This window comes from Melanerpes formicivorus, unplaced genomic scaffold (assembly GCF_026170545.1).
Source record: "Melanerpes formicivorus ecotype bairdi unplaced genomic scaffold, bMelFor1.0.p_v2 SCAF_16, whole genome shotgun sequence".
Classification (NCBI taxonomy): Eukaryota; Metazoa; Chordata; class Aves; order Piciformes; family Picidae; genus Melanerpes; species Melanerpes formicivorus.
Window position 1 is genome coordinate 9,688,990 of NW_027142368.1, and position 21,569 is coordinate 9,710,558.

General features: G+C 40.3%; 1 protein-coding gene across 1 annotated transcript; it reads right to left on the reverse strand.

Annotated features, from left to right (window-relative positions):
- Positions 1-1,732: 1,732 nt before the first annotated feature.
- COPB1 (COPI coat complex subunit beta 1) lies at positions 1,733-21,498 on the reverse strand. Its single transcript, XM_068148058.1, has 22 exons — positions 21,379-21,498; positions 18,220-18,371; positions 17,341-17,570; positions 16,424-16,593; positions 15,730-15,844; positions 15,061-15,153; positions 14,420-14,557; positions 14,023-14,142; positions 13,483-13,590; positions 13,245-13,391; positions 12,142-12,287; positions 11,480-11,576; positions 10,732-10,892; positions 9,951-10,071; positions 9,391-9,618; positions 9,043-9,222; positions 7,849-7,993; positions 6,577-6,696; positions 5,282-5,427; positions 4,014-4,103; positions 3,091-3,246; positions 1,733-2,066 (listed from the first exon to the last, which is right to left on the reverse strand). Exons 2-22 carry the CDS (start codon positions 18,308-18,310, stop codon positions 2,007-2,009), a joined length of 2,862 nt encoding a protein of 953 aa, XP_068004159.1. The 5' UTR covers positions 18,311-18,371; positions 21,379-21,498; the 3' UTR covers positions 1,733-2,006.
- Between the last annotated feature and the right edge of the window lie 71 nt (positions 21,499-21,569).

A 21,569-nucleotide genomic window follows, 5' to 3' on the forward strand; every position in this document is an offset into this window, starting at 1 on the left:
TACTGGGAATTTATTCCTGTTCTTATCCAAATCTGAAATCAGTTGTGGAATAATACTACCTTACCCAAGATAGTCTATGCAATACAGAAAGTAGGTTAGTGAACTCCTTGTACAAAGTTTTGAGCCATACAGTATAGCTCCAGCCACACACTGGCTTTTACTAAGTTTTGCTGCAATGAAAAAGCTGTAAGTGGACCCAAAAGTATGATAGTCCATGTAAGATATTCTTTTTATATGCAGAACAGTTCTCCAGTCTGTAGGAAATTTTTTGCACCCCATTAGTATGTGGGAGTTACTTGGGAGAAGAACATTCACTTCAGTGAGTGTTAGACACAGCATGTTATAAAAGGCTAGTGGATTAAAAAACCACTACTGCCAGCACAATTGTATGGCTTCTACAATTCTTCTGTACTAAAAACTCAGAGTTGTAGCTGCAGCAATGCAGAGTTTTAGCTGTTGACCTATTTGCTCCAGTTTTTGCTATGGGCAACCTATTTTCATCTAGCACCTGAGCTTAAGGACAGGACGGAATGAAAAGTAAACCTAATGTGCTCAAGAACAGACCAAAGCCAGCTGGCAAAAGAGCAGTACTGGGAGGAACAGGTAATGAAGTATTTATAAGAATGTCACTTCTTAGCTCAATTCTTGCATTGCACTTCTAGGACTATCCCTTAGCCAGACAAAATCTAGACTCACTCATTTCAGGATTTACATGTGTGCTCCCTCCTGTGCCTGTTCAGAGTGAAAATAGTTGCTAACATCAAGGCCTTAAACATTTTGGGAATCAGCTACTTAGGATACCAGATCAGTTACCTTCTGTCCTACTGGAGCAGGACAGAGCTGTTCAACTTTAGCAGCACGACTTCACAGTATCACAGTATCACTTAGGTTGGAAAGGACCTCGAGGATCATCGAGTCCAACCTATCAACACAGACCCCATGACTAGACCATGGCACCACGGCCAGATGAAGGGTACCTGTTGGCTCTGGAGATTTTTCTGTAGAATTAATTGCTGGTAACATTTTAACAACTTCACAATTAATACTTTGAGTCAGCTATAAGTATTTCCAACCTCATGGTTATATGTTTTAATCTACTACTAATATGCAGAACATTTAATAGCCAAATGGCGTTAACTCATTTCCACATTCTGACCTGACCTTCACTCAAGTCTTTCTTTTATCCAGTTCTTCAGCTTGGTTCAATTCACTGCAAGATCATTATCAGCCTGAATCCTTCCCCCCTGAGCTTACACACATGGCTAGTGGCTGCAGTCACTGAAAATACTGCTTATGCTGCTATAGGCCTAATGTGGCACTTGGCTGCTATTTTGTATTTACAAAAAGAACATCACCAGCAATGTTACATTACTCATAGAAACACTGTCACCAAAGCATTTAAGAAGCAAAGTTAAAGGTTCTACTACTTACTGGAAGGAGCTGAATTTTGACCATTTCTTTTCTGATATTACAAGCTTGTCCGTGCCAAGTGATTGTGTTGCTAAACCAACCATTTAGGATACACAGCCTTTGATTTAGTGGTGGAATATACATTCTCCCAGGCATGCCAGAGTATTTTAAGTCATGATCAGACATTCACACAATTCAAGCCTAGCCGTTATTGCAAACACTTCAGCTATTACACACCTCTTTTCTTACAGCATCATAACACCCCTGCCCAGACTTAACACTGATCAAATAATACAGAGATTATAATTTACAGACAAAACAGTACTGGCATAATTTGTTTATTGTACTGTGAGCATCAGTGTGTATTAGAGACAAAGAAAACATGACATCCAGGACAAAGTAAAAAACCTGGAGATTTAAAGTTTTACTCAGTATCAATCATGGAGAACCTATAAATTATCTGCTGGAATGCTTTCAGCTCAAAAGCTTGGCTTCTACAATTACAGAACACTGGAGAATATAAGATGTTCTGGATCCCAAAAGCCACATACCTAAAGGTTAAATTGTAAAAGACTTGAAAAGACATTAGGTAAAATTTATACATTTGTTTTCTTCTGAGAGAGATTGATCTTATCTCCAAGACTCAGGGCCATTCCCTGCAAGGAAAAGAAAGAAGACATTCATCACAACGATGTCATTCTTGTGTGAAAATGAAATATCTAATTTAATAGGAAACAGATCCTGGAACTGAGGAGAGTATCTGCTCTTTATTTAAAAGCAAATAAAATATAACATCTTAATATATAAAGGAGGACATATTCATCCAAAGGCCTATTTTATGATAATACACTGGGAGAGATGATCTATAACATGGGTTTAAGGTATGGTTACACTAATTAAAAAGACAACCAGCACCAGAACAAGAGGACACAGTCTCAAGCTGCGCCAGGGAAGGTTTAGGCTGGATGTTAGAAAAGTTCTTCACAGAAAGAGTGATTGGCTATTGGAATGGGCTGCCCAGGGAGGTGGTGGAGTCACCATCACTGGAGGTGCTTAAGAGGAGACTGAATGGGGCGCTTGGTGCCATGGTTTAGTTAATTAGATGATGTTGGATGACACGTTGGGCCTGATGATCTCAAAGGTCTTTTCCAACCTGGTTAATTCTATTCTATTCATGTTTATAAATACATGAAGTGTGAGTGTGAGGACAGAGCCAGGCTATTCTTAGTGATGTCCAGTGATAGGACGAGGAGCAATGGGTGCATCTGGATCACAGGATGTTCCACGGGAACATAGGAAAAAAAATGTCAGTGCGGGGGACAGAGCACTGGAACAGGCTGCCCAGAGAAGCTGTGGAGTCTCCTTCTCTGGAGACATCCCAAACCTGCCTGAATGAGTTCCTGTGTGACCTTCTCTAGCTGATCCTGCTCTGATAGGGGGCTTGGACTAGATGATCTTTCGAGGTCCCTTCCACCCCCTAACATTCTGTGATTCTGTGACATTCTTTCCTCACAAAAATCTGTAGAAGAACTTTAAACCTAAGGCTAACCTCCCCTAAAAGTGTTCCCATTTACCTAGTACTAGAAACTTCACTCACACACACACAAATGTGCAAGTTCTTGAGGACATTTTCTTCCACCTGAGAAGAGTGCCAGTGCTCTGAAAGCTCAGCCACGTTACCTGACTCTTTGCGCGGATCCGTATGTGGCCGGTGACTGGCGCCTCTGGTCCCAGATGAATTGGCTTCTCAATGCTGACATTTGCAAGGGCATCTTCTCCAAATATGGAACGTGCATAAAGATTGGCTGCCATAAAGCCACAATAACCAGAAAGTGCCTAGAGAAAGCACATTTGAACTCCTTAGAAAGGCCATCCTCAGTTGGCTGGGTAGGTGTCAGTATTTAACACTGAAACTTCTTTCTTAACACGCATGTTGTAAACTGTGAGAATCATTTAAGCCTCTTTCTTAATATACATATTGTAAACTGTGAGAACCATACAGTGGGAAACAGTGGTGGTCTTTTTCTGTAGTTAATATTGCAATATGTGCAACCTAGAGTACTCAAGACAAAACAGGATGGCATTTTATGGTCTGATTTATTGAACCACAAAATAGTCAAGAAGTCAAATAGCAGCAATGGCTGCCATACTTATTTTGGCTACCATACATGTAATACCTATAAGCTAATATATCTTAATACCAAATAGCTATAGTACAGATTTATTCTACTTTACAACAAACAGGCTCAATTAACAAAAGAAAAGGTAAAATGTGACAGAGAAGAAAGGAATTTGGAGCTGCTGAAAAAAACCCACATCATAAAAATAGATGGTTCCCTCAAATCCACTATGAATTCAAATACACATTCTGATTTCCTCTCTCAGCAAGAAACAGCTAAAGTGATTAAGCAACAGAGAATTTTGGTAACATTAACTTGCTTTTACTCATTTCAGCCCACTCAATTTAAAAACTCTGAGTGTATGTACCATTTTATAGTGTAAGCAAGCCTCTCTAATAAAATTCCAAACAAATGTTAAACAAATTGAACAAAGCAGCACACAAACTAAAAAGGGTTCTAAAAATCTCCAAGCAAAGAGCTCACCTTCTCTGGAGTCAGGCATTTCATATTGGTTGACTTCAGTATGTGCTGTAAGTATTCATTTAGATCAATGATGTTTGTATTCACTGTAACCTTCAAGAGGGGAAAAAAATGGGAATTACTTTAATTAGCACCTCAGGTATTTCTGAAACCATCTGTTCTTCATGACTCTAGAAAGGAGATTACTGCTACATTTCCCTTTGAGGAACACCATATGCAGTAAGCTAGCTGCACCTCTTCATCATGTGGTGGTGTCATACAAAGTCTCCAGCTTCTGCCATCCACTTGTTTTGAGTGAGAATTTTGTTATTATCATGGTTTCTAAAATCAATTAGGTGAATATGGTGCTCTGCTAAATATGTTGACTCTCTACAGCAAATAGTGGATTCCTTGTCCAAACACAGTTTACACACTGTCAGAACTATTGATAAAAATTACTTTTGCCTTTCCCTTCTAGAAACAAAGCTCTCAGGGCCATCTTGTTTGAACTCCTTTGATAACACCTTTTAGGCATGGTTTACAGATTGCTAAAGCTTCACACATTAGGTATTAAAGCATATTGTTCACAAGGTCCTTCTCAGACACTTAAATCTGAAGTGAATACATGTAGCAAACAAGGCTACACTTTGTGTAAAACATCTCCCACTCTGTTTTAATGTTTCTACTCCATTCTTAAATTATGCTGTTCTATTGCATGAGATGGTCTCCCTTAAACCTTTTGTTGACAAATATGTAACTAACAGGCTGAGCATCTCCTAAAATAATTTTCTTGGTCTTAAGTAGCATCCATAACCATATGCTACAGCTGTAGTGCAAAGTAATACAGTGAAAGATGTCCCTGCCCATGGCAGGGGAGCTGGACTAAATCACCTTTAAAAAGTCCCTTAGAACCCAAACCATTCTGTGATTCAAAAAAGAAGAGGACAAGATAATTCAGAGCTGGAGAGGCTAAGCAATATGCAAAATTCTGCAGTCTCAGCATAAGGTTATACTTGTTGCTCTCTCACCTTTGAGTCAAAATATACAACAATCATCAATTTGGACACCTCCCATGCAGGAGGTAAGGCTCTCTGCCTCTTTTGTAAGGAAAAAAAACCACTAAGTCCATGAAACAGGCAAGAGAGCAACAAGGGAATGAGCTACTTAATGCCCATGTCCAATGTGGAGGTTGAATGAGTTTTGTATCACAAGAGATAACACTGATGTGGAAGAAGAAAAAATTACTGCATCAACAGAAAACCCCAACCAAACAACAAAAACCATAAACTAACTTTGTTCTCCCACTCAAATTCTGCCCACATCTGTCTGAACTCCGCATCCGTGCAGGAAGCAGGCTGGATGTAATCCATGATGTCAATGTGAATGTCACTGAGGACCACACAGTTTCTGTCGCTGGCTGCTCCAGAGACATCATACACTGCAATATAAAACACAAACCACCTTCATGTCTGAGAAAGTGAATTTGCACTAAACAAGAGTGTGCTTAGTTACCATCTGCCAGTTATCAACAATCAACCCTTCAATCTCACTGCTGACCTCTGCCCTCTTCCAGTGCTACAGAACTTTGCGTTAAGTGCATTGGCCTTTCAGGCAAGGCAGCCTAGATCATTTCAAACTCAGACTTTGCTTCAAGCATCATGCTGACAATCATTCTAAAGGCAGCATGTTCTACTATGACTAAGTGATACAATTTTTTTTTTAAATCATCACAAAATATTCATACATTGTTCCCAGTACAAAGTGGTTTAGTTGGTTTTGAGCTCATTAAGCAGTTCAGAAATTGTAGAATCATAGAATCAATAAGGTTGGAAAAGACCTCAAAGATCATCAAGTCCAACCTGTCACTCAAGACCTCATGATTACTAAACCATGGCTTCGAGTGCCATGTCCAATTCTTTTTTGAACACTTCCAGGGATGGTGACTCCACCACCTCCCTGAGCAGCACATTCCAATGGCCAACAACTGTCTCTGTGAAGAACTTTCTCCTCACCTCAAGCCTAAACTTCCCCTGGTGCAGCTTGAGACTGTGTCCTCTTGTTCTGGTGCTGGTTGCCTGGGAGAAGAGACCAACCCCTTCCTGGCTCCAACCCCCCTTCAGGTAGTTGTAGACAGCAATAAGGTCTCCCCTGAGCCTCCTCTTGTCCAGACTAAAGAATCCCAGCTCCCTCAGCCTCTCCGGATAAGGCTTGTGTTCAAGGCCTCTCCCCAGCCTCGTTGCCCTTCTCTGGACATGTTCAAAAGTCTCAATGTCCTTCTTAAATTGAGGGGCCTTGAACTGGACGCAGTACTTAAGGCCTAACCAGTGCTGAGTACAGGGGTAGAATGACTTCCCTGCTCCTGCTGGCCATACTATTTCTGATACAGGCCAGGATGCCATTGGCCTTCTTGGCCACCTGGGCACACTGCTAGCTCATGTTCAGCCAGCTGTCAATCAGTACCCCCAGGTCCCTTTCTATCTGGCTGCTCTCCAGCCACTCTGACCCCAACCTGTAGCACTGCATGGGGCTGTTGTGACCAGAGTGCAGCACACCACTGTTAATGCTGCTCACTCAACTGTTCACTTACCAATATTACCAAAAATGATTCCATTTTCCGTTGAAGCGACTTTGACATTAGCTTTAATGTTTGCAAAATCATGTGGAGCAAGTGTCAGAGGAGATGGTTTTTCCACCAGTTTCAAGTCACCTGTGTAAAGTAATTGGGAGAGAGAGAACAGTGAAGACTAACAGCACACAGCAAGTATAGCATTTGGAACAACATTGTTTGTATTTTTTTTCATTCAATTCTAATCTCTACAGAGCTGCACTAAATTCCACCAGAATGGTGTTAGCTGATTGGTAATTTTGGTTTTGGTTGGTTTTGGTGAGGTTCCCCCCTAGTTTGCTACCTGCAAGACAAAGTAATTTATGTTACACTTCAAATGTCAGTTAAAATATTAGTTTATTTACAGAAATCCCACTGAAAACAAATGTAAATACTGGCCTGAAATATTTAACTCAATCTGAAGTCCACTTAAATGTTTACCAATCAGGTAATGGGCAATTCTACCTTGTGTTTTTATCACTGACAACATCGTAATACCTAATCCTACAGTCAGGTGTCTCAAAGCCAAAGTTCAATGTCTGGTATTACATGCACAAAACTATTTATAAACAGGACAAAGTGTCACCTTGATTTTGAATACAATTGCTCCCAAAAAATAGTAAAATATGTGTTTTTCCTAATTTTTTAGTAAGCAATTGTAAAAGACTCCTTAGTTCTATCAGGCTGTGCAATTTGTGAACACAGGATGAACTGCATCAGTTCTACACTGAGGAGTGATGCATCAAGTCAGTTTTTGCAATGTATTTGAAGACATCAACAATATATTAAGTCACATTTTTGGTTTTATACATATCTTCATTAATCTGACCAAACTATTCACAAAAGATTAGGAGGGAGGTTATGCCTCTCCAGCCACAGAGTCATAGAACAGTTGAAGCTGCAAGAGGTGTTTAAAATCGCCAAGTCCAACCACTGACCCAGCACTGCCAGGTCATCACTAAACAATGCTCCTCAGCACCACATCTCCATAACTTTTAAAAGCCTCCAGGGATGGTGACTCCACCATTGCCCTGGGCAGCCTGTTCCTCAGCTTGACATCTGTTTCAGGGAAGAAATTGTTCCTATGTCCAACCTAAACCACCACCTAGGGGAGATGGCTTTTCAAAATGGTAACCAGGTGGCATGAATTTATAAGCATTTAGAAGTGTTGCTGAAACTCCTTACACCTGGGAGCCCAGGCCCAGTACCTCAGTACTGCTCAGCAGTTGCTTTGTTTCCAGCAGTGATCCTTACCCAATGTGGCTAGCTCTAGCGTGCAGTTCTGCAGAGTATCGCTGGTCTGGTTGACCACCAGCACATCCAGCACAATGTCATACTGATTGACATGGACATATGCTTCTGCATAGACAGGGTCTGAGAAACCTGTCAGCTGAGTAACCTGTAAAAGAAAAGAGTTTAAGGTATTTTTATCCTCATAAACCACTTTAAAATATGGAACCATGTCAAAAAAAACCCAACAAAACCAAGAATAAAGTGCAATTAAATACATCATTGTTTAATATGAACCTCCAAATTAAGCAGGTAGACAAAAAGGTTTAAATTTCACAGAATGAACTTATTAGTAAGGAAAAAAAAAGGAGGAAAACAGAAAAATAAAGTAGGAGAACATACTACAAGATAAACACAAGTTGTGTCTAGAAAATAGCATTTAAAGAAATTGTCATGCTTAGGAAACCTAATGCCTATGTATAAGTCTTCCAAAATAAATAGTTCATCAATGTATGCCTAAACACACAGTAACTGTCCATATTGAGCACACAAACACATTGAATTGTCCTTTTGTGTACACACTACAATTATAAAACCTTTCCAAGTAAAATGTACCCAGAGCTGAATTCACCTGTGCTCCTAAAATATGGACTATAATGCCATCTGTTCTTAAAAACATCAGCAGGACAAAGAAACACTGACTCAACATGAAAAGAAAGGTACCTTTAAACAGTAAAAGTGATTAACTCAGACTTTTAAGGGACAAAAGTCTGGGGGTTTAACCCCTTTCCCCCTCCCCACCCCATCCTCTTTGGACCTTCCCTGCAGGTCCTGGTAACCAGTAGGGAGAAAAAAAAAAGATAGAGAGTAAAACAAGGATGCACTGCACTTGGCAGTAGCTTGGGTGGCCAGCCAAGGAAAGGGAGTCTTAATCATTTGTGACAGCCCTACTCTCTTCCCTGTGAGCCTTATTGGGCTCTTCAGACAAGTAAATAATCAAAATCTCTTTTCCACATCCCACTAGCTCAGCATTCTCCAATTATCCTTGTTATTATTCTCTCCCACTTTAAGCACAAAGGCTTTTCTTCTTCACCTGATTCTAACTAGAAAATATCCAGATCTTTCTTATCAGCCAGCACCGCCTGGTTCATCACTTCTGCTCTGCGACTCTTGAAGCTGATCTCATACAGAAGCAGCACAAAGTGACATTCACATTACCTTATTAAGTTTGGATGCAAGAGGATCAGCAGCCTCTTTCCTCTGTGTGTTGCCCATTGCTGCAAGAAGGCTAAGCTGAAACTGGTCTTCTTTTGAGTTCATTTCATTTTTAGCAGTAAGCTGCATGAAGGAAATGGGATCGTCCGGCTGAACTATCACATTCCTCTTCTCAGATTCTTTCTGCAGAAAGAGAAATATTCAAGAACTCACAATGAATTGCATTCCTCATGATGGAAAGACAGTCAAGGCTGACCTATACACAATCAAATGGTGACATTCCTGGGACCAGCTTGGATGTGAACATCCATTAAAAAGTCTGTTTATGGTTATACACTTATAACACCTCACCTTCTGGGAGAGTTTCTCCTCTTCTAGCTTGGCTGACAGCATATGAGAGAGGGACTGCCTGCATTCTTTGTTGAAAATATCATTCATAAGAGGAGAACATTCTGACAAGACTTTCAGGCACAAGGAAATACGATCCACATCATCATCTGTAATTGGCTTCTTAGGGAGAGACGACTTTCCCAAATGGAGAATAGTGGCCATCAGCAGCATAGCTTCAGCAATAAAGGACTAAGAACGAGGACAAAGGAAAGAGAATGGAAGAAGGTTACTGCATTTCTCACAGCTTGACAGAAACACTTCAGACTTATTTACAAAAAGGTGTGCAGTAAGAGATTTTATTTTTTGGAGGGGTTTTTTTAGTACTTACTGTATAGGAATCAAGCAGCATGATTTAGACTGTCTAGATAGAGAGGCTGGAAAGCAGTCAGCTCTCTTTGTGACTCAAATTATCACTATTATCCAACCACATAGCTAGGACTTCACTTGGAATTGAACACATTTTCTGCCCATTTAACCAGCTCTTCTTTGCAACTACAGTGAAAACATAATAGCTGACTCACATTTTGTTTTTTCTTTTCCTGAACAAGTGACACATATCGCAAAGCAATCTTAGTCAAAGTTGTAGCAAGGGAAGCTGCAACGAAGAAGTCGCCATCGAGCAGGAATCCCCGTAAGGGAGGTCTGCAAAGAGAAAGGATATGCAGAAAGAGAGTTCTGGATGACACTCCTTTGCCCACTTATCTTCATGCCTTAATACCCACACTCTACAACCAAAACAAGCTTGAAAGGTCTCAGAAGCAGGTTTCTTTCCCTTTATTTCCAGATACAGAAGATATGCACAGCCATTTCCATATAGAGCACGGAGGGAAGAGTGTAATGCGTAATTTCATTGTAGCTCTGAGATGATAATGACTAGGCAAGATGAAGAAGCTCATCTACGGTAGTTAAGGAAATACAGCAATTGTTCTGGCTACTAATAAACTACACTAAGTATTAAATAGTGCAAGGTGATATTAAGGAAGAAAAAAAACAAACAAACAAACAAGGTTGTAGTCTGATGGCAACATCTCTGTATCAAATTTAAACTGTCAGGGAATTTTATGTATGAATCAACTAGACTTTAAGACACCATAATGAATATTGTCCTTTTTGATATGCAGCAACCTCTGATGACAAATCCTAATCAATTAGGCCGTTTCCTATCTGGTATCATCTATGGGTCTAATACCTTTAAACAGGGTAACACCTCAACCACTAAACTCTGCATGAGAGAGAATACCACTAAAAACAAATAAATAAATGACCCAGCTCACTGCTGGCCTGGAATGAACTCTTAAATACCTGTCATCTTCCTTTTTGGAAGGTTGGGAACTACTGAGAGGGCTTTGTGTGACATAAATGCCCATGTCTGTCAACAAATTTTGGGTTGGACAAACGGACACCTCTTCTTCAGGTTTCAGCTCACCAGCTTCTTTCTTGATTTCTGATTCTACTATTGGGATCTAGAAATGAACAGGAGACAACTGTTGTAACTAATACAAAACATGGTATTTGTGTTCGGGAGAAGGTTTTAGGAAACAAACAAACCCCAAAAAATGTATCTCCTAGGTTTTTTTCTAAGTACAGTTACAGTGCAACAGTTTTAAGAAAATTTGAGGAGACTGGCAGATGTTGAAATATATACAGAAACCTCTTACTCATGCAATAAAGCTCACATTGCCCAGGAGGTCTTGGATCTCTCCAGAACCCAGACTTAAAGCACTCTTCTTTTGTTAGTGGATATAATTAAAATGTATCTTAAAGCTGCCATAATATTCTGAAATAAGGAATTTCTCATCTCCCCTTTTAATAGATATCACTCCATATATGCTAGTTTCATGTATGCTACTTAAAATAAAAATCATTAGCAAATGCCAAACTCTAACTAGATTTTACTTGAGATTTCTTGTGTATGTGCCATTACATGTCACAACTGCTCAAAACTTTGTTGCATCTTAACTTTTTAAATAGAAAAAAAATACCTTTTTCTTAGAAAACATACTGCATAGTAGTAAGCAAACAAGGAGCTAGCCTCAAAAAGTAAACACACCTCTCCCAGTGATCTGCGAACTTCCGTCATTACACTTTGTATATCTTCCTTTGTGCTGCAATATTCTCCAAGGATCCATAAAGCACCTCGGTAAATCCTAAGGCAACAAAAGTAATTTCAGTCATGCTTTCATGATATACTCAGATTAGCATCAAGGGGAACAATTTATGATCAGGTGGCAAAAGCCAGTCTTGAGAATGCAAAAGGTCACAACTGACAGTAAAAAAGTTTGTATCCTTTCAGCCTTAGCATATCAAGGAGCAAGTATAGCAGAGAATATATCTTATTTGCTATTCCCATCTGTATTAATCTTGACATCTTTCCTTCACATAGGAAAAGATGAAAGACAAGAACATGAATGCTTTACAGTTAGTCTTTGTCAACAATGCTGTCTTCTAGCAAGTGCAAATATCAGCTACACCATAAAAATTAAACTTGAATTTATTTTCTTTACTCAGTGCAGCAAGAGCCCAGTCTAACTTTTGTAGAAGTAGACTAGGAAGCTGTACCTAGAAATCATCTACCCCCAAAACATCTCAGCTTCAGTTATTCCTCTTCATGTACGGGTTGCAAGGGCTTTGGTACATATTTAATGGCATTTTACCATCAATAGCAGTGAAGCACAGGCTGCTCCAATATGTGGTATCATATTTTGGACTCACTTGACAGATTTAATAGCATGAAAAACTTCAAGCATCTTCTCAACAATAAGAGGTCTGAGGTTATCAAATCGCTGGATCGCTTCTCTCACAAACTCCAGGACATCAGCAGCTGCTGCTTCATTGTTATCACTAAGGAACTCCATCAGCTGGCATGAAAGAGTGAACATGAGCACAAGGAGAAGCATGGCTGAGTTTGAACAGTAGCATTTTCCTTCTATGTTCAGAAAAATAAAACTGCATATAGATCACAGAATCACAGAATGCTGTGATAGTGATGGCATACTGAACAGGCTGCCCAGAGAATGCTTTCTCACGTTGAGATGGAATTTCCTGTGATTGAGCTTATGTCCATTGTCCCTTGTCCTATCACCAAGTATCACTAAAAAGATACTGGCTCCATCCTCCTGACAGCCATCCTTCAGATATTTGTAGATGTTGATAAGGTCCCCTCTCAGCCTTCTCTTCTCCAGACTAAACAGTCCCAGGTCTTTCCCCATAAGAGAGATACTCTAGTCCCCTCAGCATCTTGGCAGCCCTCTGTTGAACTCTCTCCTGTAGTTTCCTGCCTCTCCTGAACTGGGGAGCCCAGAACTGTACACCATATTCCAGATGTGATCTAACTAGGGCAGAGTAGAGAGTACACTCCATCTCTTCATCTAGGTCGTTGAACAGGACTAGACCTAGCACTGACCCCCGGGGGACACCACTAACTACAGGTCTCAAACTGGACTGCACTGTTTATCATGACCCTCTGGGCCTTGTTGTTTAGCCAGCTCCCAATTCATCTCAGTCTCCCACTGAACAAAGCTGAAGCCAAACACCCATTCTGAACAATTACCAATTATCATAATCCTCAAACTGTTTTGGTAATGATACAAGTTATTGCAGTTTTAAACAACAGCACTCTCCAGCTCACCTTCTTCAAAACTATTTAAAAATGAAGTCTCAAAAGACAGCATCAAAAGACCTGGATTTCTCTAGGGATTAAAAACAGTATTGCTTTGTGTAAGGGCGCTATTAGAAATACCTCAGCTTCAGTTATTCCCCAGGTTTTGGGTATAACTAGAACATATTTAGTAACAATTAATGAAATACTTGCATACCACTGGGATAACGTTTGCAGCCATGTCAGGAAACCGAACGCTACAGGAGTGCAAGGTACGAACAAGCAGCTGTCGATACTTGTCTGTATCTTCATGCTCTGTCACATTATTAGTTTTAATCACTTCCTTCTTCAGAACAATCACAAGCTGCAGGTAAGTTCAAATAAAACTGAGTCAGGTCACATATTTTCCCAACAAAAAAAATAGCGTAATGAAACAAAAGTAATATTGATTTTACCTCCTCCACATTTCTTGATGAGACAAGGTCCAGAGCCAGCTGAAGGGTTTTTTTGCGCACTTCCAGGTCTGGGGTGCTCAACACTCTGAGGATGTCCATCACTAGATCCTGAAACAGTAATAAAATGGTTAACTACTTCATTGCTTTAAATTACTTCCTTTTCACACAATTCTAATTTTCAGTCCTCGGTGATTCTCAAAGACTTTCTGGACACGCAATACATAAATCTACCGACAACCAGGCAAGATAACCTTGGCATTAGGAACTTCACAGTGCTCATTTAATAGCTCCCACATTTACATAAGAGCCTACCATGCAAGCTGCATCATTAAGCCTTGCCATTGTTAATTCTTATGCAGACAATAAAAACAACAAAAAAACCTTATTAGATGGACTGTTATGTTTATACCAAAAAAAAAAAGACTGAAAGAAGATTGAAACTTCAGAATTACATTTCTGCATGCATCACAACACAGAAAAGTTTAATTTAGGAAAGAAAATCCTTCCATAAAGTTGCAGGAAAAGAGACAGCTCACATACCTGTAACACTCGTTCATGGGAGGGATGCTCCTTTAATTCAATTAACCGATCCAAAACAATCAGCTTCACATTATTATCGCTTTCCTTAATAATCAAATCTATGTAGCATTGGGCAGCTGCCTAAAATTAAAAGGATCAAAACCAGTTTTTAGGTAATGAAGAAAGGGGCTAATTTCTGAGAGAAATTCAGGAAAATACACACTGTACATAATTATTATAGCAATTACTCAAGGAACTGTCTTATTTTGTGACCATTTTTAAGAGATAGCTTAAAGCAGTGTTTCAAATGTGATGTTAAACACCCCTATCACTAAAGCTTTTGCTCTTTCAAAGCATCAGTGTACAGCACACAGTACATTAAAAGCTACTGAAACATCTGAAAACATCACTTTTGTACCTTGATTGCTGTTGGTGCACTGGAGAGTGTAACTAGAGTGCCTGCAGCTTCATACTTCACTGCAGGACTGGATGACTGCAGTAAGTTGTAGATGCAGCGAATAAAGCGAGCTCTCTCTGATGGATTTGCATGACAGACCTAGATAAGGAAGAACAATGTAAAGTTAGCACAAAGGAAAAATGAAAACAGCAAATCACATAGCTTAACTGCTCCTTTATCTTACAACAAAGAGAAAATTAAGCAAAAGAGGACATCCTCTCCTGGGGATAGGAAGTGTCATTCGCATTTGTAAAAATCTAATTATGAAAACTATTAAAAAGCTATTCTTGATAATACTGTGCAATGACACAAGGTCTTAAAATCTCAGATTAAAAACAAGGGCACAGCCTCTACTAGATTTTTTAACAGATGCCCTGCTCATGTCTATGAAGAATGCATAGCAAATGAGATGAGGCATACTGCTCCAGCCTGTGCACACTTGAGCAGTTTGTTTCAAGAGACAAATCTACTAAACAATGACATTTTCCTGACAGGGACTAAAAGCCTTTCCCAGCAATGTCCTATTGCTTTCAAAAAAAGCAACCTAATACAATCTAGTATATGCATTTATTTTAAATGTGCCAAAACATTTCCCTTTTTACCTTATAAATTAGTTCAACAATAACCAACTGTAGTATGTCACCAAATGTCTGGACCTGGTCAATACAGGTACTCAAATAATCCAAAGCTCGATCCTATACAAATAGAAGATAAATTATTCTCAATTAGCCTGAGTTTGCTCACTCAGATGCCTTTTAAATCAAAATAAGTTTTAACAATCAAACTACAGACCAGCATATACTCTCAAACCTTCAACTTTGAATTTAAATACAATTTACAGAAATATTAGAAACCTGAAGAGCAAATGAACCAATTCCCTCTATAAATGGCAGAAAGAGACAAAACTCATGGTAATCAGGCACAAAATGGAATTTTCTGTAGAGCAAACAATGCAAAATGCTACATAGAAATTAGCACTGCAAAAGCTAAAAGCTAGCAGGTAATGGAGAGCTTCTCAGTCTCAGTAAGGTCACTTGGCAACACTTATTACAATTTTCAGCACCATCATATATCTTCACCAAATAGTGTTTTTCCTTCAAAATGAAGACAACACTAAAGCCTTAAACTTTTTCATTTACCAAGTATTTCACAATTTCTTATCAGGTTTGGGTTTTTTCCATGAATAGTCTATACCACCAACAAACTACTGGCTAGTTACCTAGCACACTTTCAAGTATTTACACCAAGTAAGTTTCAAGACATATCCTTACCTGATCTGCATGAATTAGCATCATAAATGCATTTCTTTTGCAGCTTGCATCTTTCTCATTCACCAAGAAATCATGGATCAGTTCAGGAGCATCAGGTATAAGATGTTCAAAATTTCTTCAAAAAAGACAACCCAACCATAATTAGAAGTACTGGTAAGGAGCAGAAGCTAGGGTGCATACCCTAAAGGCAAGTGTTTACCAAATTTCCAAAAGCATAAACCAGTGATACATAGGTTTTACGTAGCTACTTGAAACTGAACAGGCTTGAGGATCTTTAAAAACCTTATCCTGACAGCTAAGACATTACCCATCAACAGTTTTTGCTTAGTAGAAACATTCAGCCACACTGTTCAGGTAACAGCTGCAATAACGTTTTGTGAGTAACTGCAGTACATGAAGAATGTCTTCCTTCGAAGAAATTTATATAAGCATAATGTTCAGGTGATTAAGAAAAGCATTTGCCCATACAAATCAATCTGCAGTATAAGGATATCAGTCTAAAGAAAGCAGCAGCAGTACCTTTGCTTTTCCAGAGAAGTCCATTTAGATAAAAACGAAAAAGCAAACAAAAATCCCAAACCAAACACCACACCAACGGCTGAGAAATGTTTATGAGATCTCAAAAACTACCTACATTACTAAAGCTACCCCTGCGTTTCTGCATCCACAGCTTTAAATCGTGTCTGGCATTTACCTGTAAATGGTGTAAATGGCCAGAACTGCATTTCTGCGCACGTAGCTGTGACGGTGCTCCAGACACGCACGAATGGCTGGCATCAAAGGCTCCAACAATTCTGCTTCCTTCAGCTTACAAAGAAAACGGAGAGTAGAGCCTCGAATAAATTCATTTGGGTGCTGAAGATCCTAAAATCAACAAGAAACATATTTGAAATGCCAGACTCTTCACCCTAAATTTTAGGCCAGCTTCCTCCCCCCCCCCCCCCCCCCCCCCAGCTTTCCAGAGTATCAGTTCCCAACATCCATGACCCCACCTCACTGTCTTCTCATGAAATTCCTTCTTAAAACACTGCTGGTTTGCAATATTTAAAATCACACATTCTGTTTAGTAAAACTTAAAAAGCCTGTGGGATCATCTTCTGTGTTGTATGTGTCTTCTCCAATTACTAAGGTTGGGAAAGCCCACCCTGCAAGCAGGCCCACACTCTGGATACAAACCTCTGGTGAATATCAGAGTTCATCTGCTTCTGACCCATTTCCAGAGAGGCTGAAGGGATTGTTATCTTTGGGAAGAAGTGTCTCAAATATTCCACAATGAAGCTATTAAAAAACCAGTGTACTTTCATGACCCATTGCTTGTCCCAAGACACTATGAAGACTTTAATTAGGTTAATCCTCATCTTTGAGGTTGATTGACTTGGAAATAAGGAGCACTTTTTCTTTTTGTTTAAGTCTTCATAGTAAAAGGAAACAAAAATTCCTTGGTAGTAGATCTGCTGGTTATGCAGTTATCCAGCTCTGAAGCACCAAGACCTAACAGGTAGGAAATGCTGACCAGAAACCATTTTAATATTCACTAAAAAACCCCAAATTATCCACTTTTTGTGGAAATCCAGTATAAGAACATAAGCACTGAAATAAATAATGGGCTACCTTTCTGTATGCATCACACACAAGGATCATTTCTTGCAAGAGTCTGCCATCTGGGGTGGTCTTGGGCACTATCTCCCAAAAAACAAGCAGCAGCTTTTTGATGGTATGATCTTGGAGAGGCAGGACAAAACGTATAATGGTCATCAGAAGCCCAGGTAGTTTTTCACCATTCAGAATCATAATGATTACTTTCTTCAAGGCCTCTGTCTTCAACTTGACATCTCCTTTTTCTAGAGGAGAAGGAGATGAAATCAGACAGGCTAAAGACATCACCACTAGTTTAACAGGAATACTCATCTTCAGTGTCACCAGCCACAAAGCTCCTCTGAAGGAGTGCAGTATAGCATACCAAACCAATATAATTCACACCCTTACTTCTACTAAAAGGATAAAGAGGAAGCAAGAGAAATTTAGAGAATAAGCATAAAGTTCAGTCTTAATTCTAGGGTTAAAATACTGGAATTAACCAAAGTTCAACAAATTTCACAGCTGTTTCAATGCTCAAACTTAAACAGCCTTTTATGCCAGGATACTACAATGAACTCTGATGTCATACATATACTAAACACTGACACCACCCTCTTGGTGAATGAGACAGAACAGTGCATAGAAAAAGTGATAAGACAGTTGCTTATCAAGACATTACTTGAATCTGCCTTAGGCCAAGCCGGTATTCTTCAAACAGAAAGACAAGAAAAGATTTCATATTTTTGTACAGACTAAGGGGGGTGGAGGTGGGTGTAAATCAAAACTAAAACACCTAAGATAAATACCAAGAAGTTTCTCAAAACAGGATTGCACACTCTTCAAAAATCCACAGAATAAAATAAAGATCAAACTGACTTGCTTGCGTCCTTCAAATCATTGCCCATTACTTGCCTAGGTCATTTTTTAAGCTGATTTCAGAAGGTGGTTCCGAATCCATCGGAACATTGATTAACGTGTAACACACGTTCTCTGCAGCTGTCATGGCTCTTGGTTACACAAGTTTTCTCAGAGGAAGAAGTATTTTGACAGGAGTATCAGACAACCTAAAAAACAAGCAAACAAAGCCAGCCCAAAGTGAACAGATTTTAATAGCAACACAAAAATGCCTTCGTAATTGAGTTCAAGACTCAGAGAAATTACTGGTTTCTTGAGAAGAAACATTCAAAAGCCTTCTTGTTTTTCTGTTATTCTAAAATATTCCTATTAGCAACAACAAAAAAAAAATTAAGAGCATGAAGTTTATCAAAGATTTAAAAAACCCAGAAAGTAAATGAAAGAAAACTTTCCATTACTTAGAATGCATAGCTAGAGATAACACAAGTGTACAGGCACCTGAGAGAAGCTGAACCGATGCATGTAGCAGCCTTTCCCTCATTTACTCATCCTCTGATCCTGACTCTGCATTCCCAATATCCTTCCCATAATCCTGTGCCCCTCCAGGTGAACTGATCCAAGCTGCAAAACCAGCTGAAAAACGTCACAAGGGGTGGAAAGAAGGCAGTATCTTTTGACTTGTTTATAACAAGTTGAATCAGCCTATGAAGGAGGCTTTGAAGAGCAGCATGAGATTCAACAGAGCAGAAACGATAACATGGAGAGGGCAGCTGGACCGTCCTTTATCTGCCCAGGATCCACAGACCAGCTAACCTGTACTGGTTACCTGCTCTGCTAGACACTAATGAGGAAGGTAAGGATTTTCATAATGAAAAGTATGAGCTCACAGACCCATCGAAGCTGCTGCGTGCCTGACAGTTCAGATAAGAAAACAGGCAATTAAGCTCAATCCTCTTCCTCATGTTTGACTTTTTAATCTTATGTAACAGACACCCAGGATCAAATAAATTTCTTACTCCATTTCTTAAAGTTATGAAAACCACTCAAGTTTGAGCCTGCTCTCTTAATACTATGTTGCCATAATGACAAACACAGCAAAGAAAAAATGTTACTTCCTACTACAAGGAATTAATTTTCTTGAAGTCTTTAACAAATCATTAGATCAAGGAAGATGTCTTTAAGTTATACTACATGAGGCAAATTTGTTTTACATAATTACTATTGCTAACTAATTACTATTACTAACTAATAATAGAGGCAACAGAACTGAACAAAATGATCCCCATTAAAGGTGGGATTTATATAAAGATGACAACACTAAACTCTCCAACTCAAGGCTATGCTTTCACTGCAGATCACTTTCTGCTAATTCAACAATCAAGCAGGGCCATACCTCCATGACATAAAGCTTTCAATAATGTGCCTGTTTATTGTGTGGGGATGCAAGCTCCCATCACCTCTTTCACCTGTGCAGACAACTTCTCGGATGCAAAGTGTGTAAGCACTAAGCACAACAAACAAAATCCAACAGACCACAAATACCCACGCCCATCCTGGTTAAGAGCACTGCCCCACTGAGGAAAAAGAATAGAACAGAACAGAACGGACCAGACCAGACCAGGTTGGAAGAGACCTTCAAGATCATCGCGTCCAACCTATCATCTAACACCACCTAATCAACTAACCCATGTAACCAAGCACCCTGTCAAGTCTCCTCCTGAACACCTCCAGTGATGGCGATTCCACCACCTCCCTGGGCAGCCCATTCCAATGGGCAATCTCTCTCTGTGTAAAACTTCCTCCTGACCTCCAGCCTGAACCTCCCCTGGCGCAGCCTGAGACTGTGTCCTCTTGTTCTGGTGCTGGCTGCCTGGGAGAAGAGACCAACCTCTGCCTGTCTACAACCCCCCTTCAGGTAGTTGTAGACAGCAATAAGGTCACCCCTGAGTCTCCTCCTCTCCAGGCTAAGCAGCCCCAGCTCCCTCAGCCTCTCCTCATAGGGCTTGTGGGACAGAGTTGTGGTATTTGAACGAACACTTAAGGCACTACACAAGCTGACACTGTGTCCAAAGTCCTTCTTCTCATTAGTTGGGCACCTAGAGAACCTCAGGCTGAACAGGAAGCAAGTAAGTTGTGCTAACCTAGGCTGCAGCCTCTTTCTAAGCAAGAAAATAAGACAGCTATAGGTACCACAACTACTACCCCCCAAAAAACTAATAGTGTTTTTTAAAAGAATGCCTTTAATACAAATTCTCTATTTTTAAGGATTAGATCCTTCAAGCTCTTTCTTTATAAATATCTACATAAACAGCCCCTGCTAATTTTAAAAATATGACTGTTTTCTTGATTCAGCAGCAGCTTTTTACATACTTTTCCAGAACTCTAGCTTCAAAGCCCTGCAGTTAGCACCTTCATCTCCATTAACTCACACAGACCATGAAGTAGACCTTTGTAAAAAGTAGATGTGGTATCTTCACTCATCCAAAGACCTCAAACACAGAAAATCTCTAAACAATCACAGCAGAAGAACCACCACCAAGTCTTTCTCCAAGGGACAATGCCTTGAAACCACAAGTTAATCTAACATACAATCCCCACAAGCACAGACTTCTCCAGCAACAGAATTTTTGAGTACGTGTATCAGGAAATTGAAAGCTACACAGTTCATACAACACAGGGGGGGGGAAGCCACACCTGCTCTACATTCTTGGAAAGCCTTGTGAACTGGGGCACCTAAGGAACCCAAACGCTGAGAAAGCATCACTTTATAGATGCGGACCTACAATACAGAATGTGAAAACGTCTACTAAAAAACCCCGAGTAAATTTGCAGCCAGTTTAGGGAGATTTCGCTCCTAATTCTCCAAGTGACTACGTTTTGCTCAAAACACCGAGCACTTTTAACTAAGAGTTAAAATATTGCATGCCCTTGTTTGCCTGCCGCTCCTTTGAAGATATTCAGAGCCCACATCACCGCAACACCCCGGCACCTTTGTGGGAGTCGTGCTACAACGGCACCAAATCCACAGGCCCACGGTCCTCCGTTAATAGCGCCGGGGGCTTGCTTGAGGGAATCAGCAGGAAGGGAAGACGCCGGCGGGGCCAGGAGGCCTCAGGCCTCCCGGCTACGCCGGAACAGCAGCGGCACCGCCACGGCCCTGACGGCCCTGAGCAGCACCCAGCAAAACCGCTGCTCCCCTGACGCAAGGCTCCGTACCCGGTGGAGCGGTGGCCCGGTGCAGTCCAGTCGGGCCCGGTGCGGAGCTGTGCCCGCGGCGCTCCCGCTCCGGCGATGGCTGACGTGGAGCCGCTCCTTCCTCAGGCCACATCGATAGTACGGCGGCTCTAGAGGGACACGCCTCTCACCAGCATGACAACGCGAAAGGGGTGGAACTGCTGCGGTGGCAC